At 50.9% G+C, this 13,190-nt stretch overlaps 1 protein-coding gene across 11 annotated transcripts in view; it reads right to left on the bottom strand.

The window, feature by feature from the left end:
* ep400 (E1A binding protein p400) overlaps nucleotides 1-13,190 on the bottom strand; it is a 211,536-nt gene that overhangs the window by 88,518 nt on the left and 109,828 nt on the right. For 9 of the 11 annotated variants that reach the window (XM_072466267.1, XM_072466655.1, XM_072466418.1 and 6 more), the window contains 3 exons: nucleotides 8,295-8,465; nucleotides 8,112-8,206; nucleotides 1,207-1,526 (listed from right to left, as the gene is read on the bottom strand). In XM_072466267.1, coding sequence (XP_072322368.1) covers nucleotides 1,207-1,526; nucleotides 8,112-8,206; nucleotides 8,295-8,465 — 586 coding nt within the window. The remainder of the gene's footprint in view (nucleotides 1-1,206; nucleotides 1,527-8,111; nucleotides 8,207-8,294; nucleotides 8,466-13,190) is intronic. The other 2 variants (XM_072466501.1, XM_072466815.1) reach the window with 2 other exon arrangements.

Raw genomic sequence — 13,190 nt, 5'->3', positions numbered from 1 at the left:
TTAATCTGCATGTTTGAATGCTCCATGCACCGCTGAGGGAGATCTGCATGATCAGGGGTGCCATCTTGCAGAAGAAACCTTAAATCAGGTTGGCCTGTTCAAGCGGATGTTTAAAGATACCATGCAACTGCTTGAAGAGAAGCTCTCAGTTTCATGACCAACATTCCTCCATCAAACCGATCAGGTTAACTGATCATTTGTCCCCGTGTCGCTGGGCGTGACAAGATGAGAATCTCGTGGTGCAAACTGGCTGCTGCATTTGCCTGAGAGGCAACAGTGACGACATTTTAAAAGTAAGTCAATGGCTGTAAGGCCCCATGGAACATGTTGAGAAAATAAAGGGCTCTTTTAATGCAAGTTTTCCCATGGCTAATTTTTTCTCACTAACTAGATTTTTTGATTTAGGCGTCAGTCTGAATGTAGAATTCCTCCGACAATTCCACATTGTGTTTTAAATATGGAGACTTAGGTTAGCACGGTTGCCTCACGGCGCCGAGGTCCCAGGTTCGATCCCGGCTCTGGGTCACTGTCCGTGTGGAGTTTGCACATTCTCCCCGTGTTTGCGTGGGCTTCGCCCCCACAACCCAAAAAGATGTGCAAGGTAGGTGGATTGACCACGCTAAATTACGGCTTAATTGGAAAAAATGAATTTTGGATACTCTAAATTTAAAACAAAAATATGGAGACTTAATACTGTATAGTAACAATGTGAAATGAAAATCGCTTATTGTCGCAAGTCGGCTTCAAATGAAGTTACTGTGAAAAGCCCCTAGTCGCCACATTCCGGCGCCTGTTCGGGGAGGCTGGTACGGGAACATGTGACATTTACAGTCTCAACAACTTTCAATACCGCCCCCTTAACTCAGTCATCACCCTAGACAACCCATCCACCCTTACTTTTTGTTCCAAATATTTTATTCACTTTCTTTACCCGTTGCGAATGATGAAATGATTGATCGAGTAGCAGGATCAATGTTACTTCAATTTTAGGTCAAGATCGAGTTAACTGCACAGCATTTAAAAACTGGGTCAGGATCTGCACATTGATTTAGAAGACCTAGCCAATTTGAAATCCATAATGTCTAATGATATCAGCAACTTAATACATTGGAAGATGTTCATCAGCACCTTCAGCTGGGATAGAGAGATACTACTGTAAAATCTACTGCCAACCGCTGTGACTTAACATGCAATAAAAGTGTTCACCTTTTAATGATGTCTTGCATACCGTCTTGCATCTGATCTGGGGACAGGATTGCCCGTGACAAAGACTCTGTCCTTTTCCACGTTATCTCAGCAAAGGCGTCACTAACTGATTGCTGAAAGTTGCGGCAATTCACATAACCGGACGAAAGCCAGGAATTCCCAGCCGACTTCGGCTTTGAAGGTCTGTATTCACCGATCAAGAAGCAAACCCCCAACAGTTCTGTACCATAGACGGGAACCATAGAACAACGTTTTTCATTGATCAAAAATATTCGGTCCAAACGCTCCTTTATGAATTTTTTCTTTTCTTCTATAGAATCCTATCGATCAGAAATAAGATTCTCAAATGTGGCAGGGAAAAAAAACTGAACAAGCAGTAATTAATATCAACAGTCAGCTCTTGAAGTATCAACATTGGGGATGAGTGCTAACAGCAGAACAATCCATGCCATGCATTTTCCTTGAAGTCACAATACTATCAATCTCTCCCACCAGTGATGGTGCAACAGTGCCTCCATTTTTTTTTTTTCATAATTTTTATTAAAGGTTTTCATAAAGTATCAATAACAAAATGAGAAAGAAAAAAGAACCCAACAGGGTTAAGTACAAAACACAATCTAAAAAAGCAACCCCCCAAACCCCTCCCCCCCCCCCGTACCTAAATAATGAATTAACATTAACACCCCGACTTAAGACAACAGGTGTATACACTCCCCCAGACCCTCCAGTGTAAATAACATAAACAAAAATAAAGTCACCCGCCCCCCCCACCGAGCTGCTGCCATTGACCAATGTCTATCGTTCTGCCAGAAAGTTTAAGAACGGTTGCCACCGCCTAAAGAGCCCTTGTACCGACCCTCTCAAGGCGAATTTCACCCTCTCCAATTTAATGAACCCTGCCATATCGCTGATCCAGGATTCCACACTTGGGGGCCTCGTATCTTTCCACTGAAGGAGAATTCTTCGCCGGGCTACCAGGGACGCAAAGGCCAGAATTCCGGCCTCTTTCGCCTCCTGCACTCCCGGCTCCTCTGCCACCCCAAATATTGCGAGCCCCCAGCCCGGTTTGACCCTGGATCCTACCACCCTCAACACCATCCTCGCTACGCCCTTCCAAAATCCCTCCAGCGCTGGGCATGCACAGAACATATGGGTGTGATTTGCTGGGCTCCCTGAGCACCTAACACACCTGTCCTCACCCCCAAAGAACCTGCTCATCCTTGTCCCAGTCATGTGTGCCCTGTGCAGCACCTTAAACTGTATGAGGCTGTGCACGAAGAGGAAGAGTTCACCCTCCCTAGGGCATCTGCCCACGTCCCCTCTTCCATCTCCTCTCCCAACTCCTCCTCCCACTTACCTTTCACCTCCACCACCGAGGCCTCCTCCTCCTCCTGCATCACCTGGTAAGTTTCCGAGATCTCCTCCCCCCCCCCTCTGAATTCCACCACCTGCCGTCTGGCAAACGCCCTTACCTGTAGTACCTGAAGGTCTTCCCCGGGGGGAGCCCGTACTTCTCCTCCAGCTCACCCAAGCTCGCGAACTTCCCGTCCACAAACAGGTCCCCCAACTTTCGTATCCCTGCCCTGTGCCACCCCGAAAACCCTCCACCTGTTCTTCCTGGGGCGAACCGGTGGTTCCCCCGTAATGGGGTCCACGCCGAGGCCCTAACTTCCTCCCTATGCCGCCTCCACTGCCCCCAAATTTTGAGGGCCGCCACCAACACCGGGCTCGTGGTATACCTCCTTGGAGGGAGCAGCAGCGGCGCCGTTGCCAGCGCCCCCAGACTCGTACCCACACAGGACGCCGTCTCCAGCCTCTTCCATGCAGCACCCTCCCCCCTCCATCACCCACTTGCGCACCATTGTCGCATTGGCGGCCCATCAGTACCCACAGAGGTTGGGCAGCGCCAGCACCCCCCCCCCCCCCCCCCCCCATCTCGACTCCGCTCCAGGAACACCCTTCTCACCCTCGCGCCCACACAAACCCCATTATACTCCTGTTAACCCGCCTGAAAAAAGCCTTCAGGATAAACACGGGAAGGCACTGGAACAGGAACAAAAACCTTGGGAGCACCGTCATTTTGATTGACTGCACCCTACCCGCCAGGGACAGCGGCAGCGCATCCCACCTCTTGAACTCCTTCTCCATTTGCTCCACCAGCCTTGTAAAGTTAAGCCTATGCAGGGCCCCCCAGCTCCTGGCCACCTGGACTCCCAAATATCTGAAGCTCCTCTCCGCCTTTTTTTAGTGGGAGCTCGCCAATCCCCCTCTCCTGGTCCCCTAGCTGAACTACGAACAGCTCGCTCTTCCCCATATTGAGCTTGTACCCCGAAAAGTCCCCGAATTCCCTAAGGATCCTCATTACCTCTGGCATTCCCCCCACCGGTTCCGCCACATACAGCAGCAGGTCATCCGCATAAAGTGACACCCTATGCTCCTCCCCACCCCCCTCCAGTTCCTCGACTCTCTCAGTGCCATAGCCAGGGGTTCAATCGCCAGTGCGAAGAGCAGAGGGGACAGGGGACACCCCTGTCTCGTCCCTCGGTGCAACCGAAAGTACTCGGACCTCCTCCTATTTGTGGCCACACTCGCCATCGGGACCTCATACAACAGCCTAACCCACCTGACAAACCCCTCCCCAAACCCGAACCTCTTCAGCACCTCCCACAGGTACCCCCACTCTACCCTATCGAAGGCTTTCTCAGCGTCCATCGCCACCACTATCTCCGCCTCCCCGTCCCTCGCCGGCATCATGATAACGTTCAAAAGCCTCCGCACATTCGTGTTCAACTGTCTCCCCTTCACAAACCCTGTCTGGTCTTCATGGATGATCTGCGGCACACAATCCTCAATCCTCGTGGCTAAGACCTTCGCCAGCACCTTGGCATCTACATTTAGCAAGGAAATCTGTCTGGAAGACCCACATTGCAGGGGATCCTTGTCCCGCTTCAGGATCAAGGAGATCAGTGCCCGGGACATCGTCGGGGATAAAGCCCCCCACCTCCCTTGCCTCATTGAAGGTCCTGACTAACAGCGGGCCCAACAGGTCCATATATTTTTTATAAAACTCGACCGGGAAACCGTCCGGCCCCGGTGCCTTCCCCGCCTGCATGCTTCCTATCCCTTTGATCAGCTCCTCCAGTCCAATCGGGGCCCCCAGTCCCGCCACCAGTCCCTCTTCCACCTTTGGAAACCTCAATTGGTCCAGGAAACGGCCCATCCCTCCCTCCTCCCGTGGGGGCTCGGATCGGTACAATTCCTCGTAGAAGTCCCTGAAGACCCCATTGATGCCAACCCCACTCCGCACCACGCTCCCTCCCCTGTCCTTAACTCCCCCGATCTCCCTAACTACGTCCCGCTTCCGAAGCTGATGCGCCAGCATCCGGCTTGCCTTTTCCCCATACTCGTAGACCGCCCCCTGGGCCTTCCTCCACTGCACCTCCGCCTTCCTGGTGGTCACCAGGTCGAATTCGGCCTGGAGGCTGCGCCTCTTCCTCAACAATCCTTCCTCAGGTTCTTCCGCATACCTCCTGTCTACCCTCACCATCTCCCCCACCAGCCTCTCCCTCTCCCCCCGCTCCCTCCGCTCCTTATGGGCCCTAATGGAGATCAGCTCTCCCCTCACCACCACCTTCAGTGCCTCCCATACCATCCCCACTCGGACCTCCCCGTTGTCGTTGGTCTCCAAGTACCTCTCTATACTTCCTCGGACCCGCTCGCTCACCTCCTCGTCCGCCAACAGCCCCACCTCCAAGCGCCACAGCGGGCGCTGGTCCCTCTCCTCCCCCATCTCCAAGTCCGCCCAATGCGGGGCGTGGTCCGAAATGGCTATTGCCGAATACTCGGTATCCTCTACTCTCGCTATCAGCGCCCTACTCAAAATGAAAAAGTCGATTCGAGAATAAGCCTTATGGACATGTGAGAAGAATGAAAATTCTCTAGCCCCCGGCCTTGCAAATCTCCAAGGGTCCACCCCTCCCATTTGGTCCATAAATCCCCTCAACACTCTAGCCGCCGCCGGCTTCCTACCCGTCCTAGACCTGGAGCGATCCAGTGCCGGATCAAGCACCGTGTTAAAGTCTCCCCCATTATCAGGCCCCCCACTTCCAAGTCTGGGATCCGACCCAACATACGCCGCATAAAACCCGCATCGTCCCAGTTCGGGGTATACACGTTGACCAGCACCACCCTCTCTCCCTGCAACTTACCACTTACCATTATGTACCTACCGCCATTATCTGCCACAATGCTCGATGCCTCGAATAGCACCTTCTTTCCCACCAAGATCGCCACCCCTCGATTTTTGGCATCTAGCCCAGAGTGAAACACCTGACCTACCCACCCTTTCCTCAGTCTTACCTGGTCTGCCACCTTCAGGTGTGTCCCCTGGAGCATAACCACATCCGCCTTGAGCCCCTTCAGGTGCGCGAACACGTGGGCCCGCTTAACCGGCCCATTCAGTCCCCTTACATTCCAAGTTATCAGCCGGATCAGGGGGCTACCCGCCCCCCCCCCCCCCCCCCCTCCCCCGCCGACTAGCCATGACCCCTCCTCGGCCAGCCACGCGCCCGCACCCCACACCCGGCCCGTTCCCCACAGCGGCATACCCCTGTCTCGACCCACCCCACTCGCTCCAGCTCCTCCTTGATCTTAGCAGCAGCAACTCGATCCCCCCCCCCCCCCCCCCCCTCTCCCGGCTAGGACCCATCCTAGCTGGCTTACTCCCCCCATTGCACTTCCGCAAGTCAGCTGACTCCTGCTGACCCCGGCCACTCCCCCCCTCCGCTTCGACTCCTCTCATTGTGTGGCACACCCTCCTCTCCCGCTCCCCATTCACAGGCTCTCCCCCTCCATTCTAAGCGCGGGAAACAATCCTCGCTTCCCGCCCTGGTCCCGCCCCCACCCCAGTCTTCGGCGCGGGGGAAAATCCCGCGCTCTCCACCAACCAAAACAGTGCCCAACCTGCCCCATCCACCCTCCCCAACCCGAAAGAGAAAAACACAGAGAAAAAGAAACCCAAGACAATGCAAAGGCCCCCCCCGAACCAAAAACAGGCATAACATATCCACGGCAGTCCCCAATCGCCCATCCCGACCCTCAGTCTGTGTCCAGCTTCTCGGCCTGATCAAAGGCCCACGCCTCCTCCGGAGACTCAAAATAACGGTGCCGGTCCTTGTAGGTAACCCACAGTCGCGCCGGCTGCAACATGCCAAACTTCACCCCCTTCCTGTGCAGCACCGCCTTCGCTCGATTGTACCCGGCCCTCCTCTCTGCCACCTCCGCACTCCAGTCCTGATATATCCGAACCTCCGCGTTCTCCCACCTGCTGCTCCTCTCCTTCTTGGCCCACCTGAGCACACACTCCCGATCGACGAACCGATGGAACCGCACCAGCACCGCCCGCGGAGGCTCGTTAGCCTTGGGCCTCCTCGCCAACACTCTATGGGCCCCTTCCAGCTCCAGGGGCCCCTGGAAGGACCCCGCTCCCATCAGCGAGTTTAACATGGTGACCACATAGGCCCCCACGTCCGGCCCCTCCAGTCCCTGCGGGAGGCCCAAAATCCGCAGATTCTTCCGCATCGAACGATTCTCCATCTCCTCGAACCGCTCCTGCCATTTCTTGTGGAGCGCCTCGTGCGCCTCCACCTTTACCGCCAGGACTAAGATCTCGTCCTCATTGTCAGAGATCTTTTGTTGAGCCTCTCGGATCGCCACCCCCTGGGCCGTCTGTGTCTCCAGCAGCTTATCAATAGAAGCCTTCATCGGCTCTAGCAGGTCCGTTTTAATCTCTCTGAGGCAGCGCTGGATACCCTCCTGTTGCTCCTCCACCCACTGCCTTCACGCTGCCTGGTCTCCGCCCGCCGCCATTTTGTCCTTCTTCCCTCCCTTCTTCGGGTCCACCACCACCATTTTTGTCACCCCGCTCCTAGTTAAAGCCATATACAGATGGGGAGCTATTATTAACTCCTTCCCACACCGGGAAACGTCAAAAAAGTGCCCTTGGGGGCCCTGAAAAGAGCCCAAAAGTCCGTTTTTGCGGGAGCCGCCGAATGTGCGACTTAGCTCCGCATAGCCGCAACCGGAAGTCTTGAGAGGGAATCCTTTTGGCACTCCCGAAAAAGGACTAAGAGACCGTTCCAGACGGGAGCTGCCGAATGCGTGACCTACTCCTCCATGGCCGCCACCGGAAGCCTCGTCCCCACTTCTTCAATGGCCTTGGCGAGATCTTTTCACAGTTGTTCCCTCTGCTGCTAGAATTCGTCTTTGATAAAGGCCCTCAGGTCAGTTTGCAGCTTTAAGCTTGCCCTTCCCCCGCCTGCATGCTGGAAGAGGCCCTGTTTATCCTGTTGCAGCCAAATCCTTTACTGTTTCTGCCGGGTCTGGTAGCCAAAAGACATAACATTCCTGGGGGACACTGTCAGGGGAATGTTGCAGTCTTCTTGCCACACCGGGAAATGTCAAACAAATGTCGTGGGGGCCCTGTAAAAGAGCCCAAAAGTCCATTCCAAGCGGGAGCTACCGAATATGCGACCTAGCTCTGCATAGCCGCACCAGGAAGTGACAGTGCCTCCATTGACAGGAGAGTGCAATTGCAGCATGACAAGCTGCATAGACACTTCTATTGTAACTATAGATGCAGTAATTTATAATGGAAAACATCAATAAGGGTGCACAGCTTAGTTTAAATAATATAGATACAAAGATTAGGATAAATGGTCGGCACAACATTATGGGCCGAAGGGCCTGTACTGCGCTGTACTGTTCTATGTTCTAGAATAGGCAAACCAGTGCTCCCGTAATTTTTCACAATCTGACTAACTAAAAATATCAATCCTGGAAGATTAATATGGACACTCAGACATGACACTGGCGACATTTACAGTTGTTTGACAGAATGTGATTACCTGTGCAGCAGACCCTAGAGAAGATATCGGCCTTAGAATTGCCCCGTGCTCACCAGATGCTGAAGTACTAACTGTTCTGGTCGTGAGGAAAGACGCTGAAAAACAGACAACAAATTTATGATTTGTGGTAAATGTAGAAGCATGAAGAGAGCATATTAATTACACAGCCCCTCAGTCACTTACCTTGTGTCGAAATAGAGGTGGAAACAGAACTAGGTACTATTCCTTGTTGGTTTCCAGTTACAGCGGATGCATTTTGGACTGCACTGCCCTGGGATGGCGTTTGCATCAGAGCTTGACTTTGTTGCCGCATAATCTGTTGCCCCGGTGCTGATACAATTTGGAGGACATTACCTGTAGTTATTTTTTTTTTAATTAAAAAGGGTAGTGAAGTAATTTTTCTCATACAAATGCAAAATTTATTACTATCAAAATTCCCTTGCAGGGAGCTCCCCATCACCTGATTCTTGCTCAAGGTTTTGTTTCTTAATTGGATGTTGAGACCCCTGATGTTCTTTTTTTTGATTTCAGGCTTACAGGCAGGAAAGCTGTGCAACTGTGAGCCTCTGGGGTAGGGTTCGGAGGTAGGTCTCCCATTAAATGGCCAGAAGGAAAGTGATGATTTTGGACATTTCCCAGTCATCTTTAATCTGGATTCTTTGTCTTCTCGCATCTTATCTCAGGGCTGAGTCTGAACTCTCCAGGTTTCAAGCATCTTCACCAACTTTGTCTCGACAAATACCCAGGTCACAAATGGAAAATCAGACCACAAATTACTTTCTAATTGCTGCCATTATCCTATGCTTCCACGGAATCTCCCTGGCATAGAACATAAGGAGCAGAAGGAGACTCGGCCCATCGAGTCTGCACCGACCCACTTAAGCCCTCACTTCCACCCTATCCCCCTGACCCAATAACCCCTCCTAACCTTTTTGGACACTTAAAGGGCAATTTAGCATGGCCAATCCACCTAACCTGCACGTCTTTGGACTGTGGGAGGAAACCGGAGCACCCGGAGGAAACCCAGGCAGACACGGGGGAGAACGTGCAGACTCCGCACAGACAGTGACCCAGCGGGGAATCGAACCTGGGACCCTGGCGCTGTGAAGCCACAGTGCTATCCACTGTGCTACCGTGCTGCCCTAATACAGCATTACGTCAGGTCTCATTATAGGTTGAAATGATTAAACATCATTCAATGAACGAAAGCACATGGAACGTAAATTTCTAGTAGAAAACAGGGGGTTTTTTTTCTAGGAAAGAGAAGTTGGAGGGGTGATCTGACAGAAGTTTTGAAGATCTGAAAACATTCGAGAGGGTACAAGAAGAGATGTTTCGACCTGTGGGTGAGAACTAGGGGCCATAAAAATAAGACAGACACCCAAAAATACAGAATTCAGGAAAAAGCTTCTTTATCCAGAATGCCGAGTATGTGGAATTCATCACCAGATGGGACTAGTAGAGGCAAATAGCACAGATGCATTTAAGTTCAAGAAACACATGAGAGGGCAAGGAATAGATGGTTGTGTTGTTACGAGTTTGATGAAGAAGGGTGGCAAGAACTCAAGTAGACCATGAACAGTAGCGTGGGCATTCTGTGCCAAATGGCCTGTTTCTGTGGTGCACATTAGAAGATTCTGAACTAGATGCTAAATAATTCTATGAAAATTAAACAAAATGAAAATCGCTTATTGTCACAAGTAGACTTCAATGAAGTTACTGTGAAAAGCCCCTAATCGCCACATTCCGGCGCCTGTTCGGGGAGGCTGGTACGGGAATTGAACCGTGCTGCTGGCCTGCCTTGGTCTGCTTTCAAAGCCAGTGATTTAGCCCAGTGTGCTAAACCAGAAACATAGTTTCTAAAGATAAAGCTCTTGCTTGCACTCTAAGTACTGTGGCAATGTACTGTCATCCTGTGAATCATTCAATCTGTTCAACCCAAAGAGGCCTTTAAATTTATTTTCCCAAGTGCTTGTCTAATTTCCTTTTGACATTATTCATCATCTCGGTTTCCACCACCCTTTGCAGCAGCAGGTCCAAGTCATTATCACTCAGTGCAAAACAGTTCCTCCTCATATTTGTTCTGTACCCCTCACCAGACCTTCGCTCCGTGTCCCCCTAGCCTGTGTACCATCAGCTTATGGGAACAGCTTTTCCCTATCTACCTTATCTAAACCAGTTCTAATCTCCATCAAACCTCCCGAATCGTCTTTGCTCTAAGGAGAGTTTGAGGTGTTAGAGTCTAGTTTTAAAAAAAAGTATAAAAAGCAGTAGTCTAAGGATTGATCACTCCTAGTACCATATACCGGTCACGTTTTTAAAAAAACATCCTTTCCAGGGAATTGAGCGTTGCTCTCTAGGTCAGCTGTTATTACTCACCCCATACCATCTTTGAGAAGGTGGTGCTGGGCAGTCCATGCAGTGCAGGTACACACATAATGCTGTGAGGAAGGGAGTTCCAGGATTTTGACCCAGCACCAGTGACGAACCAGCGATATGGTTCCCAGTCAGGATAATGTGTGGCTTGGAGGGACTGACCATCCAACTCAATATCCTGATCTGCCTTCCTTCCATATCCTTTGATCGCCTTCACACCAAGAGCTGCATCTAATTCCTTCTTGAAAACGTAAGTGTTTTGGCTGCAACTGCTTCCTGTGGTACCGAATTCCACAGGCTCGGCACCCTCTGGGTGAAGAAATTTCTCCTCATCTCACTCCTAAAAGGCTTACCCTGTTTCCTCAGACTGTGACCCCTGGTTCCGAATGCGCCCACCATCGGGAACATCCTTCCTGCATCTACCCTGTCTCGTCCTGTCAGAAGTTAATAGGTTTCTACGAGATCCCCCCTCATTCTTCTGATCCCCGGTGAATATAGTCATAACTGACTTAACCTCTCCTCATAAGTCTGTCCCGCCATCCCAGGAATCAGTCTGGTAAACCTTCTCTGCACACGCTTTATAGCGATCTCATTTGTGATGCAGAGTGATGCCAATAGGATGGGTTCAATAGCACGTTCCCGTACCAGCCTTCCCGTACCAGCCTCCCCGAACAGGCGCCGGAATGTGGCGACTAGGGGCTTTTCACAGTAACTTCATTTGAAGCCTACTTGTGACAATAAGCAATTTGATTTCATTTCATTTCAATTCCCATACCAACTGAAGTTACCATGAAATGAAGGCCCTGCCTTCTCAACCTTGTCCCTCGTCTGAGCTGTGGTGAACCTCAGGCTAAACCACCACCAATCCGCTCTCTCACTCTCAAGGGGAGAGATCTCTATGATCCCCTGGGACTGTGGCCATTTTCATCGCAAAAACACCTTCCCTCAGATAAGGCCAAAACAGTACAGACTATTCCAGGTGTGGCCTCACCAAGGCCTGGTATAATCGCAGCAAGACATCACTGCTCTGTCTCTAATCCTCACGCAATGAAGGCCAAAATACCTGTTGCCTTCTTTCCCACCTGCTGCATCTGCATGCTTATCTTCAGAAACTAGTGAATGAGCACACCAAGGTCTCGTTGCATATTCCCCTCTATTAATTTATAGCCATTAAGATAATAATCTGCCTTCCTGTTTTTGTTACCAAAGTGGATAAACTCACATTTATCTACATTATAATGCACCCGCCATACATTTGCCCACTCACTCAACTTGTCCAAATCCCACTGAAGCATCTCTACATCCTCCTCACAGTTCACTCTCCCACCCAATTTTGTGTCAACTGCAAATTTGGAGATATTACATTCAGTTCTTTCATCTAAAGAATTAATATACACTGAATAGCTCGGGCCCTAGCACCCAATCCTGCAGAAGAGGAGATGATGCAGGTGATGCCACTTTCAAAAATGGTGCTTCGAAAATGTGTTCCTTCTTCCTCAACCGTGATTTCCCACCTACAGTTGTGGACAGGGCCCTCAACAGCCTGCGGTCCATCTCCCGCGCCACTACCCTCGCCCCCTCCACTCCCTCCCAGAACAAGGATAGAGTCCCCCTCGTTCTCACATTTCATCCCACTAGCCTCCGTATGTAGAGCATAATCCTCCGCCATTTTCGCCACCCCCAACGTGATGCCACCACCAAACACATCTTCCCTTCACTCCCTGTCAGCATTCCGCAGAGACCGTTCCCTCAAAGATAATCTAGTCCACTCCTCCACCATACCCAGTACCTCTCCCATCACCCATGGCACCTTCCCATGCAATCGCAGGTGTAACACCTGTCCCTTTACCTCTTCCACGCTTAACATCCCAGGCCCAAAACACTCATTCCAGGTTAAGCAGCGTTTCACTTGCATCTCTTCCAATCTGGTCTATTGCATTCGCTGCTCCCAATGTGGTCTCCTCCATATCGGAGAGACCAAACGCAGACTGGGTGATCGCTTTGCTGAGCATCTTCGGTCTGTGCGCATTCAGGACCCTGACCTTCCCGTTGCTTGCCATTTTAACAAAAGACCCTGCTCCCATGCCCACATGTCTGTTCTTGGCCTGCTGCAATGTTCCAGTGAAGCTCAACGCAAACTGGAGGAACAACATCTCATCTTCCGGTTAGGCACGCTAAAGCCTTCCGGTCTCAACATCGAATTGAACAACTTCAGATGATCAGCTCTACCCCACCTCGACCCATTTTTTTTCATCCCATTTCATTTTAACTGTCTTTTACCATTTCTTTCTTTCTAAATATATATTTAATCCCCCCCCCCCCCCATCTTATCCACCTTTCCGTAACCTTTCACCTCTTTGCTTCCCCCTTCCCCTCCCCCACATCTACAGTTCACCCTCTGATGTTAGTTTCTCTGCAGTTTGGCCTTTCACATCTTTTGTTCTCTCTGGGGACTGCCATTAGCACTCTTTCCCCTTGGTTTCTGTGGCCATTAGCACCCGGTTTCCCCTGGGTTTCTGTGGCTATGACTCATCTTTCATTCTCACTCCACAGTATAAATATTAACCACTTTCTCTGTCAGTTAGCTTTGACAAAGAGTCATTGGACTCGAAACGTTAGCTCTTTTCTCTCCCTACAGATGCTGCCAGACCTGCTGAGATTTTCCAGCATTTTCTCTTTCGTTTCAGATTCCAGCATCCGCAG

The sequence above is a fragment of the Scyliorhinus torazame genome, chromosome 1 (assembly GCF_047496885.1).
Source record: "Scyliorhinus torazame isolate Kashiwa2021f chromosome 1, sScyTor2.1, whole genome shotgun sequence".
In the NCBI taxonomy this organism is placed as follows: domain Eukaryota; kingdom Metazoa; phylum Chordata; class Chondrichthyes; order Carcharhiniformes; family Scyliorhinidae; genus Scyliorhinus; species Scyliorhinus torazame.
The sequence above is the reverse complement of the archived record's forward strand: the minus strand, read 5'-3'. Positions and strand labels throughout refer to the sequence as shown.